General features: G+C 49.5%; 2 protein-coding genes across 12 annotated transcripts in view; both read left to right on the forward strand.

The window, feature by feature from the left end:
* Window positions 1–10,861, forward strand: part of SORBS3 (sorbin and SH3 domain containing 3) — an 80,015-nt gene extending 69,154 nt beyond the window's left edge. For 9 of the 10 annotated variants that reach the window (XM_081843893.1, XM_081843896.1, XM_081843895.1 and 6 more), the window contains 5 exons: window positions 2,301–2,426; window positions 4,597–5,118; window positions 6,003–6,085; window positions 6,911–7,017; window positions 8,141–10,861. In XM_081843893.1, coding sequence (XP_081700019.1) covers window positions 2,301–2,426; window positions 4,597–5,118; window positions 6,003–6,085; window positions 6,911–7,017; window positions 8,141–8,202 — 900 coding nt within the window. In that variant the 3' untranslated portion in view covers window positions 8,203–10,861. The remainder of the gene's footprint in view (window positions 1–2,300; window positions 2,427–4,596; window positions 5,119–6,002; window positions 6,086–6,910; window positions 7,018–8,140) is intronic. The other variant, XR_014151905.1, reaches the window with a different exon arrangement.
* Window positions 10,862–15,972: 5,111 nt separating this feature from the next.
* PDLIM2 (PDZ and LIM domain 2) overlaps window positions 15,973–19,175 on the forward strand; it is a 61,295-nt gene continuing 58,092 nt past the window's right edge. For both annotated transcript variants that reach the window (XM_081843940.1, XM_081843942.1), the window contains exon 1: window positions 15,973–16,037. The gene's annotated coding sequence lies outside the window, so the exon portion shown is untranslated. The remainder of the gene's footprint in view (window positions 16,038–19,175) is intronic.

Below are 19,175 nucleotides of genomic sequence, written 5' to 3' on the forward strand. Positions count from 1 at the left end.
CCAGTATTAGCCTTTTCTGTTTTGACTCACTAAATGTAAGCCATTGAGGGGGTCTGTGATCTATTCCTTGTTCTGGTGTTAAGTCCAGTGATGGAAGACTTGGAATTCACTTATTTGCGTGTGTTAGGGAAGCCAAAGTCATCCCACACATCTGTTATGGCACACAAATATGGGGATCTCTTCAAAAAATGAATTTGGAAAAACCCTAGAATAAATATCTTTGTGCCATTTCTGAGCTCCCCAAGGCAACTGAGTCTTTCATTCTCAGTTTGTTCAGTGAAGGCCAGCGTGCATCTCCTTGACTAAAAAATTAAAAAGGGGATAGGGCCCATTTTAGTACTTTCTACTTTCAATGAGATGTTGAGTCTTAGCCATTCCATTGGAATCAGGAAATGCTACCAGTTATTGATAAGTATGGCCTTTCTTTGGACAGTCTGAGTTCATTAGACTTTGAGATAGCATCTCACCACATGAAATCTCATATTTTAAAGCATGATTTTTGTGCTGATTGCACTTCTGCCTGTCTGTCCAAATGTGCCCCTTTGTATGCCAGACCACCCATTCAGATGCCTTGCCCTCACTCTGCAACCTGCATTGCAGATATCCTATTTGTAGCCCTGGGGCTCCAGTCTGTGCCGTAGCTGAAGAACACTATAGCCCCGTCCCCTATGAGGAGGTCGTGTGCCTGAGGATTTGCACTCACTACTTGCTGGTTTGCCCAATCCACGAGGACTTAGGAGCAGCCTTGTTCAAAGATGTAAATCTCCCAGTGGGGTATTCAGTTAACTTTTACAGTGGTACCTCGGGTTACATACGCTTCAGGTTACATAAGCTTCAGGTTACAGACTCCGCTAACCCAGAAATAGTGCTTCAGGTTAAGAACTTTGCTTCAGGATGAGAACAGAAATCGTGCTCCGGCGGCACGGCAGCAGTGGGAGGCCCCATTAGCTAAAGTGGTGTTTCAGGTTAAGAACAGTTTCAGGTTAAGAACGGACCTCCGGAACGAATTAAGTACTTAACCCGAGGTACCACTGTATTAAGAAACAGATCTCCCTACACCTTTGAGAAAGGGGCCTGTTGTGCCTTTAGAGCAGCAGGTTTAAGGAGAAATGTCTGTGAGGAGGATAAGTTAGATTCTTCAGGGGAACAAACTCTTACCTGACAGAATGTCTGGCTTTAATAATTATTTTAATTGTGTAATGTACTTTATTTTGTTTTATGTACCGTATTTTTCGCCCCATAGGACGCAATTTTTCTCCTCAAAAAATGAAGGGGAAATGTGTGTGCGTCCTATGGGGCGAATGCAGGCTTTCACTGAAGCCTGGAGAGCGAGAGGCCTCGGTGCGCACCGACCCCTCTCGCTCTCCAGGCTTCCCGCAGATCTCCGCAAGACGTGGGAGCCTGCGCTGGGCTCCCGATGCTTGCGGAGAGTTGCCTGTTCTGGGGGCTGGGGTCGGGGGAAGCTCGGGCTTCCCCCGCCCCAGCCCCACGTCTGGGGGGGAAAAATAATTTTCCCCCCTTTATTTCCCCCCAAAAAAACTAGGTACGCCTTATGGGACAGTGCGTCCTATAGGGCGAAAAATACGGTATTTTATATTTTGTAATGACTTTGGCTTGACTGACTGAATAGATGAATGAATGAAATGTTGGCACGGGATTCATGCAGAGGTCGTGGAATTCCAGGCACGCCAAGGAGTGGGCCAGTGGAGGGAGAGGCAAGGCACTCCATCCCTCTTCTGCACCCAGCACAGGCTGATGGAGGGGAGAGAGGCCCCCCTTCTTCAAACAGCAGGGGTGGGGAAGCTTTTTTAGGCCAAGAGGAATATTTCTTTCTGGGCTACAACAAGGGAGTGGTGGGCAGGACCAAAAGCAGAACAAGGGCAGAATGATAGACGTTAACTCTCCCCCTGTGCATTAGGCTAGTTCCTACACGTAGTCACACACACACACACACACACACAAGTCCTCTTTCGAGGCAAGCAAGATGCATTATCAGAGTTCAGGGACACATTCTAGGCAGTTAAAGACATTCAAGTCAGTGAGGGGTGTGGCCTGAGGCGAGTCCCAAAGGCCAGAGAGAAAGAGAGAGAGAGACCTGGACAGCCACACTTGACCCCTGGACTTAAGGCAAACAGCACAACATGCAGCAAATTGCTGGAGACGGAGGAACTCGGTCCCTTCTCTGCAGCCCCTAGGAGACTGGTAAAATATTACAGACTAGTAACTTGTGTGGGCTTATTTGCAGAGCAGGACTGAATCCAGAACCACTTGTGCCATGCCACTGCTTGTCTTCCCAATAGGTCCTGCCTCCAACAGAAATCCCCAAGCCGATCAAATCCCCCACCATCCAAGTCCTGGAATATGGAGAAGCGGTAGCTCAGTACAACTTCAAGGGTGACCTGGCAGTGGAGCTGTCATTTCGGAAGGTACAAAACGAAGCAAAAGAACGGGGGTTGGGTGAGGGTGGGAGTGGGAAGCCCAAAGATGGGCAAAGAGAGGAATTCCAGCTCAGGATGGGGCCAGGGGCAAAGGGCGCCAGAGCCTGCTGCCCCCCCCCCCCGCCTCGTGGGCTCCAGGCCAGCTCATTCCTCTCTAACAGATGTTCAGTTGTCTGTTTCTGCTTCTCATAAAACTGAGCTCCAAGACAGCCAGTGACATTTTAGTGCCTCGGGCAGAAGATCCAAACGGCGTCTCCCATGGTGATGAAAAATGTAATGAAAATGCAATAAATTGACAATTTCAGTGCCCCTTTTCATGGTAAACCCCCAAATCTGTTTTCACAGGCAGACCACCTTCATCTTGTCTAACAGCAGAGCCGGCCCTGACTGGGCTATTAATGTTCTGCTTGCTGTTGCTGACTCACTCCCACCAAACCCCGTCCACATCCCCAGAAAACTTCTGGGAGTTCTGCACGAAAGATAAACTAGACAAAGAACATTATGTATAGCATGCTTGAATGTGAATTAGATTTTACATAATTTACAGACTTTGTTCTGACCCTTTTTTGGAGTTGGTGCTTAATTTGGTGGCATTTTACAAAGTGTAACAGGGTAATAGCAAGAAAAAAGATATGGGAAAGTGGAGTTTTTATGGGACAAAGACTCTTGGCTGGAAGCAAGGTAAGATGGAGGGACAGATCACTCTGCAGAACTGAGATGTGCTGTTCCTAAATACAGGATTTTTTTATGGATGCTGCCTGAACATGTGTCACACTCAATAAGGACTAGAAACTTGTTGTTTTTACAAAAAGAAACTCATCTATTTTGCAGAGAAGCCAAAATTTTGCATTGATTGGCAATTAAGGTATCACAAGGAGAAACCTTGTAAAAATACGGACTTCCAAATATGATTCCCCCTCCCCCAATGTTAGACCTAGTTTTTCGTAATTTCATCTGGATGCTGGTTCAGCCAATGCTAAAGTCAGTTTTGTTGTTGCTGGACTGAGCTATGAAATTGAGCTAGGTCCTCTGACAACCTACTGGGTGCTAGAGGAAATTTGGCAGCTTCCTCCCAACAGACCACCAGCACTGCCCAGTTTGGACTTAGCATTGCTCTGAAGTTTCCATTCTCAGCATACCTTTATCTGTTAAGCAGTACATTCCCAGCAGGATCGTGGGTGACCTTTATTTTCTAGGAAAAGCTGGGAGCCCTGAAGACCTGGAATTACCTGTGTCACATGATCAGATCTCTTTGATGCACCAGAAAGTTCCTTTGGGGGCAGACACTTCTGCGGTGCAGAAACCTACATGAAAGTTGGGTGCAGATTGCAATGTGTAAAATCACTGGTGAGGGGTTTGACTGTTGTGTTTTGCTGCTTAAACACGCTGTGTACACTTGCAGGGAAGACCAACCAATTGTGATCTCCTAGCAAGCATGCACAGGAAAGCAACAGTATAGGTGCATATGCTTATTGTGTGATATTCTACGTGTGGGTTTCACAACCTCTTAACCACTCCATGTAGCCTGTCCAGAGTGTGCCTCCCGGCCCGTAATGTCACCAGCTGCAAGAAAGAGCCCTAGGTTTAAGAGGGCATGTGGTGTGTTGGTCAGAGTGTCAGACTAGGACTGGAGAGAGCAGCTTTCACATCCCCTCTCAGCCTTGAAGCTTTCTGGGCCAGGCACTCTCTCTCAGCCTTGGCAATAAAATGGGGGTGTGCATGCTCCACGGAGAACAGGTGGGATATAGATAGATAGATTAGATATGGGTTGTTGTTGTTTTAATGAGCAGTGTCCTTAGTGTTTCAGGAGACAGCTGTCACTTGTATGACGATCATAGGAAGGACTATCTGGGGGTGATGTTGCTAAACCTTTCAAGGTACCAAACAGGACAGAGGAGTGGAGCAGAACCGCAAATGCTTGGGCTGGAAGAGCTTGTGGGTCTGTCAGGCTCCAGCTTTAAATTAGCCTCTTGTAAAAGTGCAGGAAACGACCACCTGTCAGAAATTCTTCAGCTGGAATTCCTGCATTGCAGAGGGTTGGACTAGATGACCCTTGAGGTCTCCTCCAGCACTACATTTCTGTGAAATCTCTTAACCAGGCCAAATAGTCAGCCTCAGGAGCTTCCTTGTGCTGATCTTTCCTTCTCCTCCTTTCCAGGGCGAGCGCATCTGCCTGCTTCGCAGGGTGGACGGAAACTGGTACGAGGGCCGCATCTCTGGCACCAACCGCCAGGGCATTTTCCCAGCCAACTACGTGCAGGTGGTGAAGGAGCCAAGAGTGAAGAACTCGGAGGAGTTTCCTTCGTCTCCAGGCCTGCGGGCCCCTTCTGGCTCCCCGTCCCAGCCACACTCCCCCGGCCTGAGCACCAGGGGGCAGCTCAACACCTCCCCGATGGGCCTGCGGGGCTCCCTGGCCACAGATGTGCTGCATTCCTCCTCCTCGAGCCACTCAGGATTCACTTTCCCTGCATCCCCGAAGTTTGAGCACCCAGAGGCTGTGCCCCGCAGGCCCCAGAGCACAGCCAGAGCCGCCTCCTTCAGTCCCCATAGCCAGAGCCCTGTCAAAACATCCAGCAGCAGCAGCAGCCCATCGCCAGCCTCATCCTTCCAGATTCAGGAGCCTGAGCAGCCTGCGGCCCCCACCTTGGCTCCACAACCACAAACCGTCTTCCCACCGCAGGTGAGGCCCTGGCTGCTCCCCTCAATTCTCCTTTCCTTGCCCCCCACCTACAGTGGTAGGTACCCACCATATCCTTGCTTTGCAAGCAGTTTGAAGACCCCGGACCAGCTTTGCAATGGGCCTCCTATGTCAGTGGACACTCAGTCATGAGCGAACGTGGCCTTGACAGTGGCAGGCAGCCATTTAAATTCCCCCCACCCCACCCACCCACCCCGCCAATGTAGCACCAATCCAGGCATTGTGGGAAACTAAAATGGCGGCCACAGACCCAGGACAGGCGTTGATGCTGGTAAGCCCTGCCAAGGCGCTGGGGCTTCAGCTCCCAAGGGTGCTGCTGTGAAGGCCTGAGAAGGGATGTCAGAGAGGGCAAATGCACTTCTGTTTTAGAGGAAGCAGAAAAAACATCTGTCCTCAAAAAACTGATCTTTAAGGGCAAAGATTCCACTTTCTGTGTTAAAATGAATAATGTAAGCTAGAGAGATGGTAATATTCTGTCTCCATTCCTACAGACCCTCATGGCTGTGGCCTTCACTCAGCCACCAGCACTTTGAAGTTCCATGTCTGCCCCATGTCTTGGGGCTCAGTCCACCCACTACAAATCCACCGAACAGTAACATAATCTAGCCCAGGTGTTTCTCAGCTTCTCTGTAGTGCTTCTGCAGCAGACCAAAGGCATTATAGTTCCTAAGTTTGGTTAAGGTCTCCAGGTGCAGTCCCTTCCTCCCTGTCTCCATGCCTAAGAGGCAGTGTGTCCCCATTTTACTTCCATTAGCCTTAGATTAATGGCACTTCCTGCCCAAGGGCTCAGGACATGGTGCCATTGCTCCCCCCCCCCAGCTCTGTCCTCCCCACGGCTTCCCCTTTCCTCCTTCCTTTCTCCACAGGCAGCTGCTCCTGGAGCTTCCCAGCCACGCAGCCCTGGACACGTCTCTTCATGTGCGCCCCCCTCCAGTGCGCAGTGGACCCTGTAAGTGAGGCTGGTGACGAGGGGCTGGGAAGTGCAAAGCGGGGGTGGGGTGGGGAGTTTTGCTGCTCCGCCTGGCGGCTGGCCAAGCCCCTCCCTCCCTGCGCAGTGACCCGTGGGGAGGGCTGGCTGCAGACGGCCCCCTGGGGTGCCAGCCAGGGACAGGGTCTGGACTGTGGCTTGGAACAAGGCCCTTTTTCGGAGGGGCTTGCACAGTGCCTGGCGAGGCCTCTGGCTGCTCTACCTGTACCTTGGCCGGCCTTTCCAAGCGTTGCAAACTCCTGCTGGAGAAGACAGAGACAACTCAGCATCTCCTAGCGGCAGCACTCTCCCCCCCCCCCCAGTCAGGAGGGAAGGCGATGGGGCGGAGGGCAGCCCAGAGTGTTTGCCTCGGCACATTCCTTTTCCATGTGCAAAGCACAGTTCACTGGCTCTGATCCACACAGCCTGCAGAGTGGAAATGGGAAAGAAAAATGTCCTCTCCTTATTCTTTGATTTGCTTTTTGAAGTGTTTACTGTTTGAGGCACATTTCTTTTTTAAAAAAAATACACATCTTTTATTTATTTGTATTTAATTTATGATTATGCTTGCAGCCCACCTCCCCCCCCCCCGAGCTCAAGGTGGCATGCCTTGTTTTCCCTCCCCCTCCCTCCATATTTTATCCTCACAACAAGCTCAGGTAGGCTGAGAGTTGGTGACTGGCTCCAAGGTCAGCCAGGGATTTGAACCCTGGTTTCCCAGCTCAAGGCCAACATCACACCAGGCTGTGCTTTCACTTAAATAAATCAGGAAGGAAGTGGGCTCACAAAGTGGCTTCTGTTTTTCAGATACCAGGCTCTCTATCAGTACAGACCCCAGAATGAGGATGAGCTGGAACTTCATGAAGGGGACCAAGTGGATGTCATGCAGCAATGTGATGATGGCTGGTTTGTGGGTGTGTCTTGGTGCTATACTTTATGGGACGGGGGAGGACTGTACCATCCTAGCACTGGAAAGTGGGCTGGGCTGTATGCTACTTTTCTGGGGCCTTTGTTATGGCCTTGAAGGTCTCCTTTCCCTCCCTCCCACCCTGGCCACCAATAGCCTTAGGAACAGGCTATCATGACACCGGCTGCTTTTGCATGCCAAGCTTCGTGTGAAGGTGCTGGCTGCCAAGGAGGGAACCACAGCAGCTCTGCTCCTCCTTGGGCTTTTGAGGTCGGCCCATCACCGCATGGAAGCCAAGGTTTGGCTTATAAGGCATGTCATCCAAATCTGGCATCTTTGCTCAGTTCTCTCCTTCTTAACCACAATCTGTAGCCAAGGTTTATCCTATGGTTACAGGTCATGGTTAAGAAGGAGAGATTTTAACTGTGATCCCAAAGTTTGGAAAATATGCTAAGCCTAACCTTGGCTTCCCTGCCATTGTGTGCCCAGGGAAGAGCAAAGTGGGTGCCAGCGCTCTCTGAGAGCCAGCACATTTGTCAGGTCATGGTAATCCATACTTTGTCTTGCCATGATGCGCAAGCCATGCCAGAGTATCAGTATCAGACAGACCTCAGTCTCAAGTATCAAACTCGGCATTTGGCTTGCAGGAATGTGATACCTGTAGAGTATGACACTCTACCCTTGCATCTCTATGATGCAAACTTTTTACCTGGCATTGGTCACTGCCCACATGCCCATGTTTTAATTGGAGCCTAGAAACGGCATAAAGTACATTGGAACTAAGGTCCCTTCATTTTCCCCTGTGTTCACCCATTGAATAGTCCAGCATGGTGTGGGTGGTGTAGAATCATTACCCTCCAGATCATGCTCTTGAGTAGCTGCAGTAGAGCCCAAAGTTCTGGAGAGGCCCCCAAAACAGGATGTGGAAGGACATAACTGTGGCCAAAAAAGCTGGTGCTTCAGATTGAAGAGTGAATTAGTGCAGTGAATTAGTGCTTCCTTAGAGGCCAATATTTATTTCAAAAGGTTTTTTCAGGACACTCCTGGGAAAAGTTTCTACTGCAGGGTGGGCAACCTTGAGACTCTTTCCTTCATCAGGGATTCTTGTTTTGCTTTTGTTTGTACCTTAGGTGTCTCTAGAAGAACACATAAATTTGGCACTTTCCCTGGGAATTATGTTGCCCCTGTGTGACTGCTCCTCGACCAACCCCTTGTGTGCCAAGTGGAAACTGAATCTGCTGCTCTTGTATCCGGTTTCCTTGGAAAGATGCCCCACAATCTGTAGACAAGGAGCAAAAAGAGGTGGTCGTGTGAGAGCCAGCCTGGAGCCCAAGCTCTGTTCAAGGAAGGTCTTGCTGCTTGTACTCTGGAGTTCTCTGTTCCTTGACCACCGCCTTCCACTTCTGTGTCTTGGCTTCCTTGTACAGGGTGATCACACTCTTATTTCCCCCACCCTCCAGTATTTATGAAGCATCATTATTTCAAGCCTTTCTGTGACAAGCAAGAGACTCAGGCTGAGCAGACAATGCAGATGACCTCCTAGGCTCTTTGCTTGCTGTGGCCCAACTGAGTTTCCTCTTGGTGGGCAAATCTGGGAGTGCCAGCCCTTCTGCCAGCTCTCATAGCAGCAGTGCAAGGTGGAGATAGGATTGGGACCCTGTGATTGCCCTACAAGAAAGATCCTTCTTCCTTGCAATGGACCACAAACACTCCTGTGGTGTTCTGCAGACTCTGTAACCAATGTCCCACCACAACTGAAGAGCTGACGGCGCTCTCAACCTTCTCTGTGTTCCATGGGAATCCATGGACCCTGCCTAGAGGAGGCTTCTCCACCAAGTGTATGCAAGGCCGTGTGGCTACCAGTAGTAACATTTTTGTACCCTGCCCAACTTCCCTCAAAGGCTTTGGCTGCTGGAGGTCCATCTAAATGGTCTCTCCATCTAAAGGATTCATTTAGGACTTTGATCAAAATAACTTCCAATCATTCCTGTGAGTGGATGCACTATCTTGCTTGTGTTAAACTAAAAGATGTGATCACTTGGAGAGTTAGCAGATTCCTAGGGCTCCTCTGCAGCTAGAGCACACTTTGAGCATTCCTTTAGCCTAAACTCTCTGTCTTTACTTGCAGTTCATCTTCATCCTCCTCCTCGCCTAATTTTAAGCACCTGCTACAAAGGGTTTAATATTGATACAATTGTTGGGGGTCAAAGGAAGGAAGTGAAGGGGAGAATTCAGTCCTGTTACGGTTACTGACATCTGTGCTAATTGACCCCAACTAAGAAGCAGTGGTGGTTATTGCTTTTGCATAAGTGCCCATTGTTCACAGCTCCTCTCTGAAGATGCATCTCATTCCTGCCCCCAGCAGCAAAAGCCAGACACCGTTGGAGACCCACAGGACTCCTATCCTGGCATTAGAAATCTGGGCCTGTTTGTATGTTGCCTGTATCCTGCCCTTAATCTCCTTGAACTTTCCATTCTGGCAGTCTCCTTTCACCTCCAAAGTCAAGGGTCAAGACCGGAGGGAGATTTCTAGGTCTAAAGATATTCTCTAGTGGCTAGAGTAGCCGCAGCTTGAGCTGTTCTCAAACTTCTAGGGATACGCAGCTGGTGAGGCAGAAAAAAACAGAGGAAAGAGACAGTGGGGGGTTGTATTGGGCCAAGAACACTGTGACATCTATGTCTCCTGCAGCCTCTTGCACAGTCCTAACAAAATTGTCCTCCACACTGCAGCAGAACAGCTGTGCAAGTGGGGTGTTGAGAGAGTCCCACCTGTGGAGAGAAGATGTGCAGGTTGAGACCAGCCCTGGTGGAGTTGAGTCTCTGCTCTAGGCAAACAACAGAGGCTGCCTTTTGTTTTTAAGAAACATGGTAGCAGCACCTTGCAGGTTCAGACTCAGCATCTTGGCTCAGTGGTTTCCAGACTCTTTACCTTCAAGGAAGCCTTTCCTGCCGCATATGCCACAGAACCAGCACATAGCAAAGGACTGTTCACTGGTCCTCCCTATCATGAGGCAGTGAGGCAACTGCCTCAGGTGGCAGATGCTGGAGGGGCTCAGCAATGCCCTTCATAGGATCAGAGCTGTGTGTGCCATAATCCTGCCCTAAAGTAGCTTGCTTTCATCAGGTGAGCACTCGGCAGGATGTGATCCTCTTGCCAGTCTTAGGCAGTTTAGACACCATACCTTTAAAGCACCCCCCCAAAAAAAATCATGGGAACCATAGTTTACCCCTCAAAAGCTACAATTCCCATCACCTTTAACAAGCTGGTTTCCAGGATTCTTTTTTTGGGGGGGGGGGTTGGGGGGGAGGCAAAATCATAGAACTGTAGAGTTGGAAGAGACCCTGTGCTTCAAATGTGCCTTAAATGTATGGAGTTTGTACAGCCTCAAAATGAGATTCAGGTGCCTCACTGAAACACGGTCCTGGTCCATTCAGCTTCTGTATGTGGAACGAAGGGTGGGGGGCACTAACACTTTGCTCCAGCAGCAAAGTGTTAGGGGCAGCCCTGCTGTCAACCCATCACTCCCTTGAAGCAGCACTTTTGCAAGGGGAGTTTGGTAGAGACGGCAAATCCTCTTGTGGGAGAGCTCATCTCTCTTCTCTCACAACTTGTGAGGAACCCCAACCACCACTATTTGAAACAACCTCATCTAGCGTTTTGGATAAGACTGGGTCTCCTGACCTGACACATGATTCGGAGATGTGTTGTGCCTGCGCTGCACAGCACCACTGAACTCTGTCAGCTTGGAGGAGGCGAGTGGCTGTCTGGTTCGCTCTGGGACAAGAGAGTCCTTCATATTATTGCCTATACAGCTTGTCCTGCCAATAAAATGTCGCTGATCTAAAGTCAAGTGTGGCTTTTGCTGTGTTGTTTCTAAAGCGTCCACAGATTGAAGATCCCACAAAGGCAGAGAGCAAGAGAGCACTATCTTAAATGGCTAATTTTGGGAGCCCTGATGGGTGGGAGGTAGACAAATTGACTCTAGAAGCCCTGTCCCTTGGGAAGTTATCCTGTGTGGTATTGTGCAGCTCTTACTTACTTCATGGAGTTTGGCCTGGAGAACTTCTGGCTTGTGTACTTTTCTAGAAAGGCAGTGTAAAGTCTTCAGTTGTCCCCCTGCCATGTATTAATGTTGGAAACATTGCCATTTGGATTTTCTGCCTGAGGTACCAGTGTGAAGATTCCTCTGGTGCAGAGGCATGATGGCTGAGCATCTCACAGCAGGGACAACTCCTAGCCTCTGCCCTTGGACCTTGACAATCCTGAGTGCCTCAGGGAAGACTGCATCCCCTAATTCTGCCATGCGAGAGACAGCAACATCACAGTGTAAAATGGAAGGTTAGAGAGATCCCCATACATTTGTTTATATACAGAGCTATTTAATTTCATTTGCAAATCAAATACTGATTGTGTGAGAAAGAACAAAACAGATTTGAAAAGAGTTGAGGGGGCAGTGCCTTATTCTGGGGGCACTCAAGGGTACACAATACCAGCACATTTTTTTCTAGAAGAAAAGCAATTTGAGGGGGTATTGGGAGCAGTAAATATTGTAGAAACAGCAAGGAAGAAAATTCAGGGTAGATAGTGGGGGGAGGAAGCCCTTTCTAGGGCTTCTCTCTTCTCTGACAGTTTCCCCCCTTCCTTTTGAATGGCTCTTTCCCTCTCTCTTAAAGGTAAAGGACACCTGGATGGTTAAGTCCAGTCAAAGTTCACTTTCAGGCCAGGGACCTGGCATTTGGCCACAGACAACTTTTGGGGTCATGTGGCCAGCATGACTGAACCACTTCTGGTGCAACAGGACACCGTGACAGAAGCCAGAGCGCATGGAAATGCCATTCACTTTCCTGCCACAATGGTACCTATTGATCTACTCTTGCTGGTATGCTTTCAAACTGCTAGGTTGGCAGGAGCTGGGACAGAGCAACAGGAGCTCACCCAGTCACATGAACTCAAACTGCTGAACTTGCGATCAGCAAGCCCAAGAGGCTCCGTGGTTTTAGACCACAGCACTACCTGCGTCCCTTTACCTTTACTGTTACCTCTTCCTTTAACAATAACTGGATGTGCAGAAACTGCGTAGCTGAAGATTTTCACATCACTTTTATTTTGTTAGCTTGATATGTCCACATGGCACATATCAAGCTACTGTTGCAGGCACATGAGCAGGTCAGTAAAAGCAAAAAACGGCAATTTAAGCCTCTGAAATGCAAATACTTCCTCTGTATATAAAAGTGTTGAGAGAGAGAGAATGCAATTGGGTTGTTGCCAGCAAAGTTCTACTTAGAGTAAGCCCATTGAGCTTAATGAATCTAAATTATCACACCCATTGACTTTGATGGGTCTACCCTGAGTAGGACTACCATTGGATACAACCCATTGATCTTCTGTCTCTGTCCCTAGATGTCCCTGCCCACAGCAGAATGACATGCTTGTTTTTCAGTAGTCAAGTGTACACAGAGATTAGCATGGAGGTAGGCTGAGCAACATACCTGAGCTTGGCTGGGTCTTTCTTGGTCAGCTGCCTCCCAGCCTTAGTCACTTTAGGGTTTTACTGAGTTTATTGACTGACCTCAAGAGACAGAGGGAATTAGGCTTCAGGGCAAAACAAAAGACCTCTCTCTGGCTCCAGACACAAACCTATTTTGCACACATGCCTTCAGTTTTTTATATTGCCTGTGCAGAGGGGCTGTGATCGTCTAGGGTGCCATTTGGGAAGGGCAATATTCTCCCTGCCCCTCACAAATATTTCACTCCCTTGTCTCTCTAGACAGACGGATGCTAACAGTAACACACAATAAAGCTCCCAGGAATCTGCCTCATACTTCTTAAGGCCATTGGCTGACAGCTTCCAAGGGTTTCAGGCAGTTGTTTCTTACAGCCCTACCTGAAGATGGCGAGGATTAAAGTCATCCTTAATATGGAATTTATTGCCATTCAAGTTAAGGAATCCACCAACAATCTACTATTTTAGATACATGCTTAGGACTTTTATCCACCTAAGACTTTGTTGCCTTATACTTTAAATTATTATTGATCATCTATTGGTATTGTATTTTATCTATATTGGTCATGGTGAACAAATACATATATACTTATTTTGTGGGATTGGGGGTTGTACACTACTCTGATACTTTATATGAGAAGTTTATAAATCTTTAAAAATAATAAATTATTATTATTAAACACATTTATAGACCATTTCACATCATTAAGCCACCAAAGCAGGTGCACACAACAAAAGCGGAATAAAACACAGAATACAAGTTCTGCAAACACTAAAATCAATTTAACAAACTCTAAAACAGCAAAACTAATAATCAAATTCCAAAAACAGCAAAACCATTTCATCAGATATAACATTGATATTCCGTAAATAGACAAACAAACCTAGGATCTGCCCTGCAGCTTGTGCTGCCCCACGGAGATGCGCCCTTCTCTCAAATTCTGGAAAGAAAAGCATATTTGCTTTTGTACCATTATTTTGCTGAAATGCAACACATTTATTTCTTTTTAAAAGTTTTTAGTAAATAAGTCTTCGCAGAGAGGATTGCTAAAGTCACTTCAAGATACTTCCCTCAGATATGGAGATGAAAGAGATCAGCTGGTACTAAAAAATTTGTTAGTCTAAGGTTTTTTAATGGGCTAAATTGTAAGAACTGAATCTGCAGGTTTCCCCTTCTTGCCCTCTCTAATGCATGACAATCCTGTTTCCTTCAGCTTTAATGGATTACAAAGTGTGGAACCAAAGAGACGCAGTGAGATTTGCACTTTAATTTATAGCACAAACATTCTATCATTGGAGTAAGTGATTAAATTTGGTGGGAGAGGCAAGAGATTGCCCACCCTGCCTCCATTCTGGTTTCACTCTTTCAGGTCAGTTTTTCTAAGGCTGCAGTGCATTTAGTAGGGAGGGACCAAGTCCTGTTGAACTGAATGGGGCTTACATCTCCCAAGAGAATGCATAGGCCTGAGCTGTGCCCTTGTTTTTAACTAAAATATGGTGTCAAAAGTCTCATAAACCAAATTCAAAATTTGCTGAAGTTGAAAGGCCAGATGTAAGACCATCTCTTTGCAAGGCCAGTGAGGCAAGAGCTCATTCATTGTGGTTTGGAAGTCTGCCTCCTTCTGGCAGCTCCTGCGGTCGAGCTGGTGCCAAATGTATTGCTCTGATTTCTTTTGGACCCCATCAGTACAGCTGAGAGGGAGACAGCCCAGGACCCCCATACCAACGGCCCAGGCTTGTGCCCCAAGGAGGTCACACTGGTGCCGCTGACACAGCAGTTTGACTTCACCCCTGGAGGAGCACTCCATTGTCTCTCGTGACAGGCAGAGGCCAACAGCAGCAGCAAGCCCCACTGTGTGCAAGGGGCTATTGCCAGGGCAGGACTTTGGGGCAGACACTCTGGGCTCAGCTCACTGGCATGGGCAGAAAGGGTCCCAGAGGTAGCAGGGCTGGCTTGCCATATTTTGAAACAGGTGAAGCGATACACATCACCATCTAAGGGAGGTGAGGCCATTAAGCCCCAAGTCTAAAATGCCCTGTTTACTCACAGGTGAGTTCAGACACCATCTGTGCTGGCATCAGGGGACCACTGCTGGTTCCTCAAGGATGCAGGCGCTGCTGCTGCTGCCCCTTGTTGTCTCAACCTGCGTAGGAGGGGTGTTGGTGTTGTCTACACTGGTTGGCAGAGGCTCTCCAGCCCCCCCCCCCGGAGATGCCAGAGTCTGAGCTTCAGGCTGCCTACATGCACAGCAGATGCTCTGTCATGGAACTACGCTCCTTCCTCTGGGTTCAATGGTCTTACAGTGGGCAGCTCCCTAGAAAGCAAGACGCATCGCAGTACTTCACATTTCAAGATGTGGCAAGCCCATGCTGCTGTGCTAGGGCCCCTCCTGCTTCTACTGGACTACCCTGGACTTCTGCCCCAGAGCCCTAGGCTGATGGTGCCACCACTGGCAGTGCAGCCCAGTCCTAGATGTGTGAATGTTTTCAGAAGTGAGCCCCACAGAACTCCAGGAAGCTTACTCCCATAGACGTTAGGGGTTTCTTTTGATTGCGTAACATGTATACACCGCTTGATTGTAAGAAAACTCAATGTGGTTTACAAAGAAAATGTTCACAGTTGCCGCCTTAGCTTATTTGCATTAAGATGGATGTTCCCAGAGGGCAGTGCAACCTGGGAGGGCTTTTGTCTCTCCCCCCAGCCCAGAATGGAGAGCCTCTGTGCTTCCAGATGATGTTGGTCTAACTCCCATCTTCCCCGGCCAGCAGAGCTTGTGGTCAAGGGCAACCCGGGTTGAAGTCCAGCAACATCTGGAAGGCCACAGGTGCCACACCCCTGCTTTTGGGTTTATCCGAAGCACCTATTGCTGGAAGTGAGATGATGGACTAGTCAGCCCTAGATTTTGATCGAGCAGCATGTTGAGAGCCAGGTGGTGTAGTGGTTCAAATACTGGACTGCAGTTGGGGAGAGCCAGGTTTTCATCCTCCCTCAGCCGCAGCCTTCCCTGGAGGAATTCTTTTCTGCCTAACCTCCCTCGCAGGGAGGTTGTTGTGCGTAAGAAATGGGGACGGGGCCCATTGGTGTAATACAGCCTTTCTCAGCCTCGGGTCCCCAGATGTGGTTGGACTACAACTCCCATCATTCCTAGCTAGCAGGACCAGCGGTCCGAGATGACGGGAGTTGTAGTCCAAGCACATCTGGGGCATTCCACCAAGGCTTTTTCGCTCTCCAGTGCCGCGGTCCCCGGCGCAGCCTGCAGGGGCTCCGGGGCTCCAGAAGGAGGCGCTCGCCTCCGCTCCCTTCGCCGCCGCAGCCGCCGCCGGCCCACCAGGGAGGCGCGTCCGCCCCTTCGCGGGAGCGAGGAGGAGGAGGAGGCGGCGGCGGCGCGCGGCCAGAGCAGCTCGGGGCGCCCGGCGCAGCAGCCGCCGCCGCCGCCTCCTCCTCCTTCGCCCGCCCGCCCGCCCGGCCTCTCCGGCGCGCCTCTTCCTGGGCGCCTTCGGGCCCCCCGAGCCCCGTCTGGCGGTGAGTGTCCGGGGGGGGGGGCAGCCCGACAGGTGAAGTTGGCGCAGGAACTCGGCTCGGGCTGCGGGGCTGCGGGGCTCCGGGTTCTGGGCCGGGGAGGGAAGAACCAAGATCATGCCCGAGGTGCGTCCCGTCCTCCCCGTTCTTTGGAACTCCCTGCCTCTTGAATTTGCGCGCACCGTACAAATTCCCTCGCTCCTATTTCTTTCGGGGATGCTTTCCGCAAGCAAATTAAGCAAGTTATTTTTCCCTCCGGTGTCTTTTTACTGGGGAAAGGGTGGGGGCTCTTAGTTTTGATTGCCCTGTTCTTGTCGCATGACTTCAATTGTTCTTTTTAGCTGTAGCTTAAAGGAGATCTGTAAATAAGAGTAAACAGATCCCTCGCCGGGCGAACGAGACTCGTATTCTGGCGTTTCAGGGGCATCCAAGAGGCTTCGCGAGTCCGGCGACTGATGGGGATTCCCTTTCAGGGAGAGAGACATCTGGCCCAGAAAATGCTGCTTCTTCCTGCCAACTCCTTCTGTCCTTCTGTGCTCCTCTCCTCCTGGAAAGGGTGCCAAGGCTCTTCACAGAATTCAAGCGGACAGGCTCTTGTGCTTGGAGCTTCCAGTCTGCAATTTGCCAGAGGGGAGGCCACTGAGGAAGGAAGAGGTGAGCAGGTGTCTCTGTTTTTGGGCTGAGGGTATATCCATCACATGGAGATCAACAGGACTTCAGGAAGCTCTCCTCAAATCAGGGATGGGGAGCCTGTCACTCTCCAGCCCTTGTGGGACCCCATTCCCCTGGCCAGCATGCCTAGCGGTTGAGATTATGGGAGTAGCCTTCCAGCAGCACCTGCAGGGCCATGGCTCTTGTGACTGACGTGGCACGTGGGGAACCTGCCTGCGGAGAGAAACTCTTTAGTATGGATCTGGTTTGAGAGAGCCCTCACTTGTCTGGGGTGGGTCAGGGAGGGCACCTTTCAGTCCTTCCCAGCACAATCCCACCCTGTTGTGTGTGGCTACGGAAGAGACCTTGAATGCTAGCAGAGGACAAGCTGACGCCATCGGGTGCAGGAAAGCTTATGCCTCAATAAATTTTCTTAGATTTAAGGTGCCCAGAGTCTTTCCCTGACCCCCTTACCCCCAGGAAGAGTCTAGCCCAGGCATAGGCAAACTTGGCCCTCCAGATGTCTTGGGACTTCAACTCCCATCATCCCTGACCACTGGTCCTGTTAGCTAGGGATGGTGGGAGTTGTAGTCCCAAAACACCTGGAAGGCAGAGTTTGCCTGTGCCTGGTCTAATCCTTTGGAATGTGGTCACCTTGTGTCAATGTTGTCTCTGAACGGAGGTCTGTCTCTGGTGGGCTTGCTGATTCAGTCCCTCCTCCGAAAGGTTTGCCCTGAAATTGGTTCTCATTGCCAGCTAATATAATAAAGAACTGCATGCCCTTGAGCATGTGCAGAGTGTCTTTCTCTCCATTCAATAGCTACATAACAGCAGCACTCTCCCTGCTTGTGATGCCAGCCTTAGATCAGGGGTCCTCAAACTACAGGCCGTGGTCCAGATCCGGCCCGTCAGGGTCCTGAACCCAGCCCGGCCAGCAATTGCAGAACTCATCGCTGTCTGATGGGTCTATGGCGAAAGGAAGTACAGCATCCCATGTGCGAGTGCGACCTTGGCATCCGGCGTCTGTTCATAGCGCGTGTGGCTGGTTGGTTGTGGGGAGGGGGGGCGGTGTGCATGCAACAGGAGGGATGATGTGATCCTGCACATGCGCAGCAGGCTAGTCGGCGCTTTTGCATTCTCTCTCTCTCTGGTCCGTGGCTGAGAGTTCCTTTGGCTGCACTGCGTGAGTCAAGAAACTTGAGTGAGGCAGCCGCGGGGGGGGGGGGGAGAGAGGTCAGCCACCCCCTGCTTTCCCTTTTCAGCTGTTACGCTCTTAGGCGGGACAGGAAAGTGGCTACTTTGGGGCTGGGGAGCCTCATTCCGCCGCCCGGCAGAGCAGATGGGAGGAGATATTGACCATCTCATTAGCCAAAAGCAAGTCCATACTTCCCATTGAAATACTTATAAGTTTATGTTGATTAAAATTGTTCTTCATTTTAAATATTGTATTGTTTTTCCTGTTTTTTGTGCACCACAAATAAAATATGTGCAGTGTGCATAGGGATTTGTTCATGTTTTTTTCAAACTATAGTCTGACCCTCAACAGTGCCTGAGGGACAGTGAACTGGCCCCCTGCTTAAAATGTTTGAGGACCCCTGCCTTAGACCCTGGAGATAGTCGTCATGGCTGGACACTAATAGCCACTGGTGGCTTTTTCCTTCAGGAATTCATCCTGTTCTCTGGTAAAGCCATGCAAGCTGGTGGTCACTGCCACTTATTGTTGGAGCAAATTCTGTAGTTTAGCTGTGTGTGAGGAACTTCTTTAGTCTGCCTGTAATCTCCCAACATTCAGATTCATTGGATGGTTCTGGGATCTAGGTAGGATTAGGAGAGAGTGAGATGGAGAGCAGCATCTCTCTCAGTGAAAAATGTTTCTGGGGCAGAATGTGCGCCACCTGGATGCACGTGAACCTGAGCACCTCTCATTTTAACATTCAAGCCTGTTCCCTGCACCCCACATTTTCAGACTCTGATTTGCGTGTTGCGTGTGCCACAGACTTGGCCAGCTCACACAGCTCTTTATGGCTGTGTGGTAATGACAGGATGCTTGATCACTTTCATTTCTTTCCCACAAGTTTGGCATATGGAGTTGACTTGTCTTTCCAAACTGATTCTGTTTTGATTATAGTAGCAACTATCTAGATGCCTCCGAGAAGCTTGCAAGGTTGCTTCCCTCTTTGGTATGCTGTCCCAGTGATATAGTGCCCCTGCACATGGAGGCTTCATTTTGCTCCTAGGAAATGAAATAGTTCCTGGAGGTAGCACTTAAGCCCTTCAGGCTGCAAAGGTAGACTTGATAGTTACAGACAATGCATGACAAACATCATCAAGCCAGCTTCTCAGAAGTTGCAAAGCTTCAAAGCACTGCAAAATTCCTCGCCCCATATTTATTGAAAGCAGAATTAATTATGAAGAATAAGCAAGCTTAATTTGCTAGTATTTGGCATGATTGGTACACTTTTCAGAATTCATCTTTTCAAGACACAGATT

Source organism: Podarcis erhardii (genome assembly GCF_964252035.2).
Source record: "Podarcis erhardii genome assembly, chromosome: 16".
Taxonomy (NCBI): domain Eukaryota; kingdom Metazoa; phylum Chordata; class Lepidosauria; order Squamata; family Lacertidae; genus Podarcis; species Podarcis erhardii.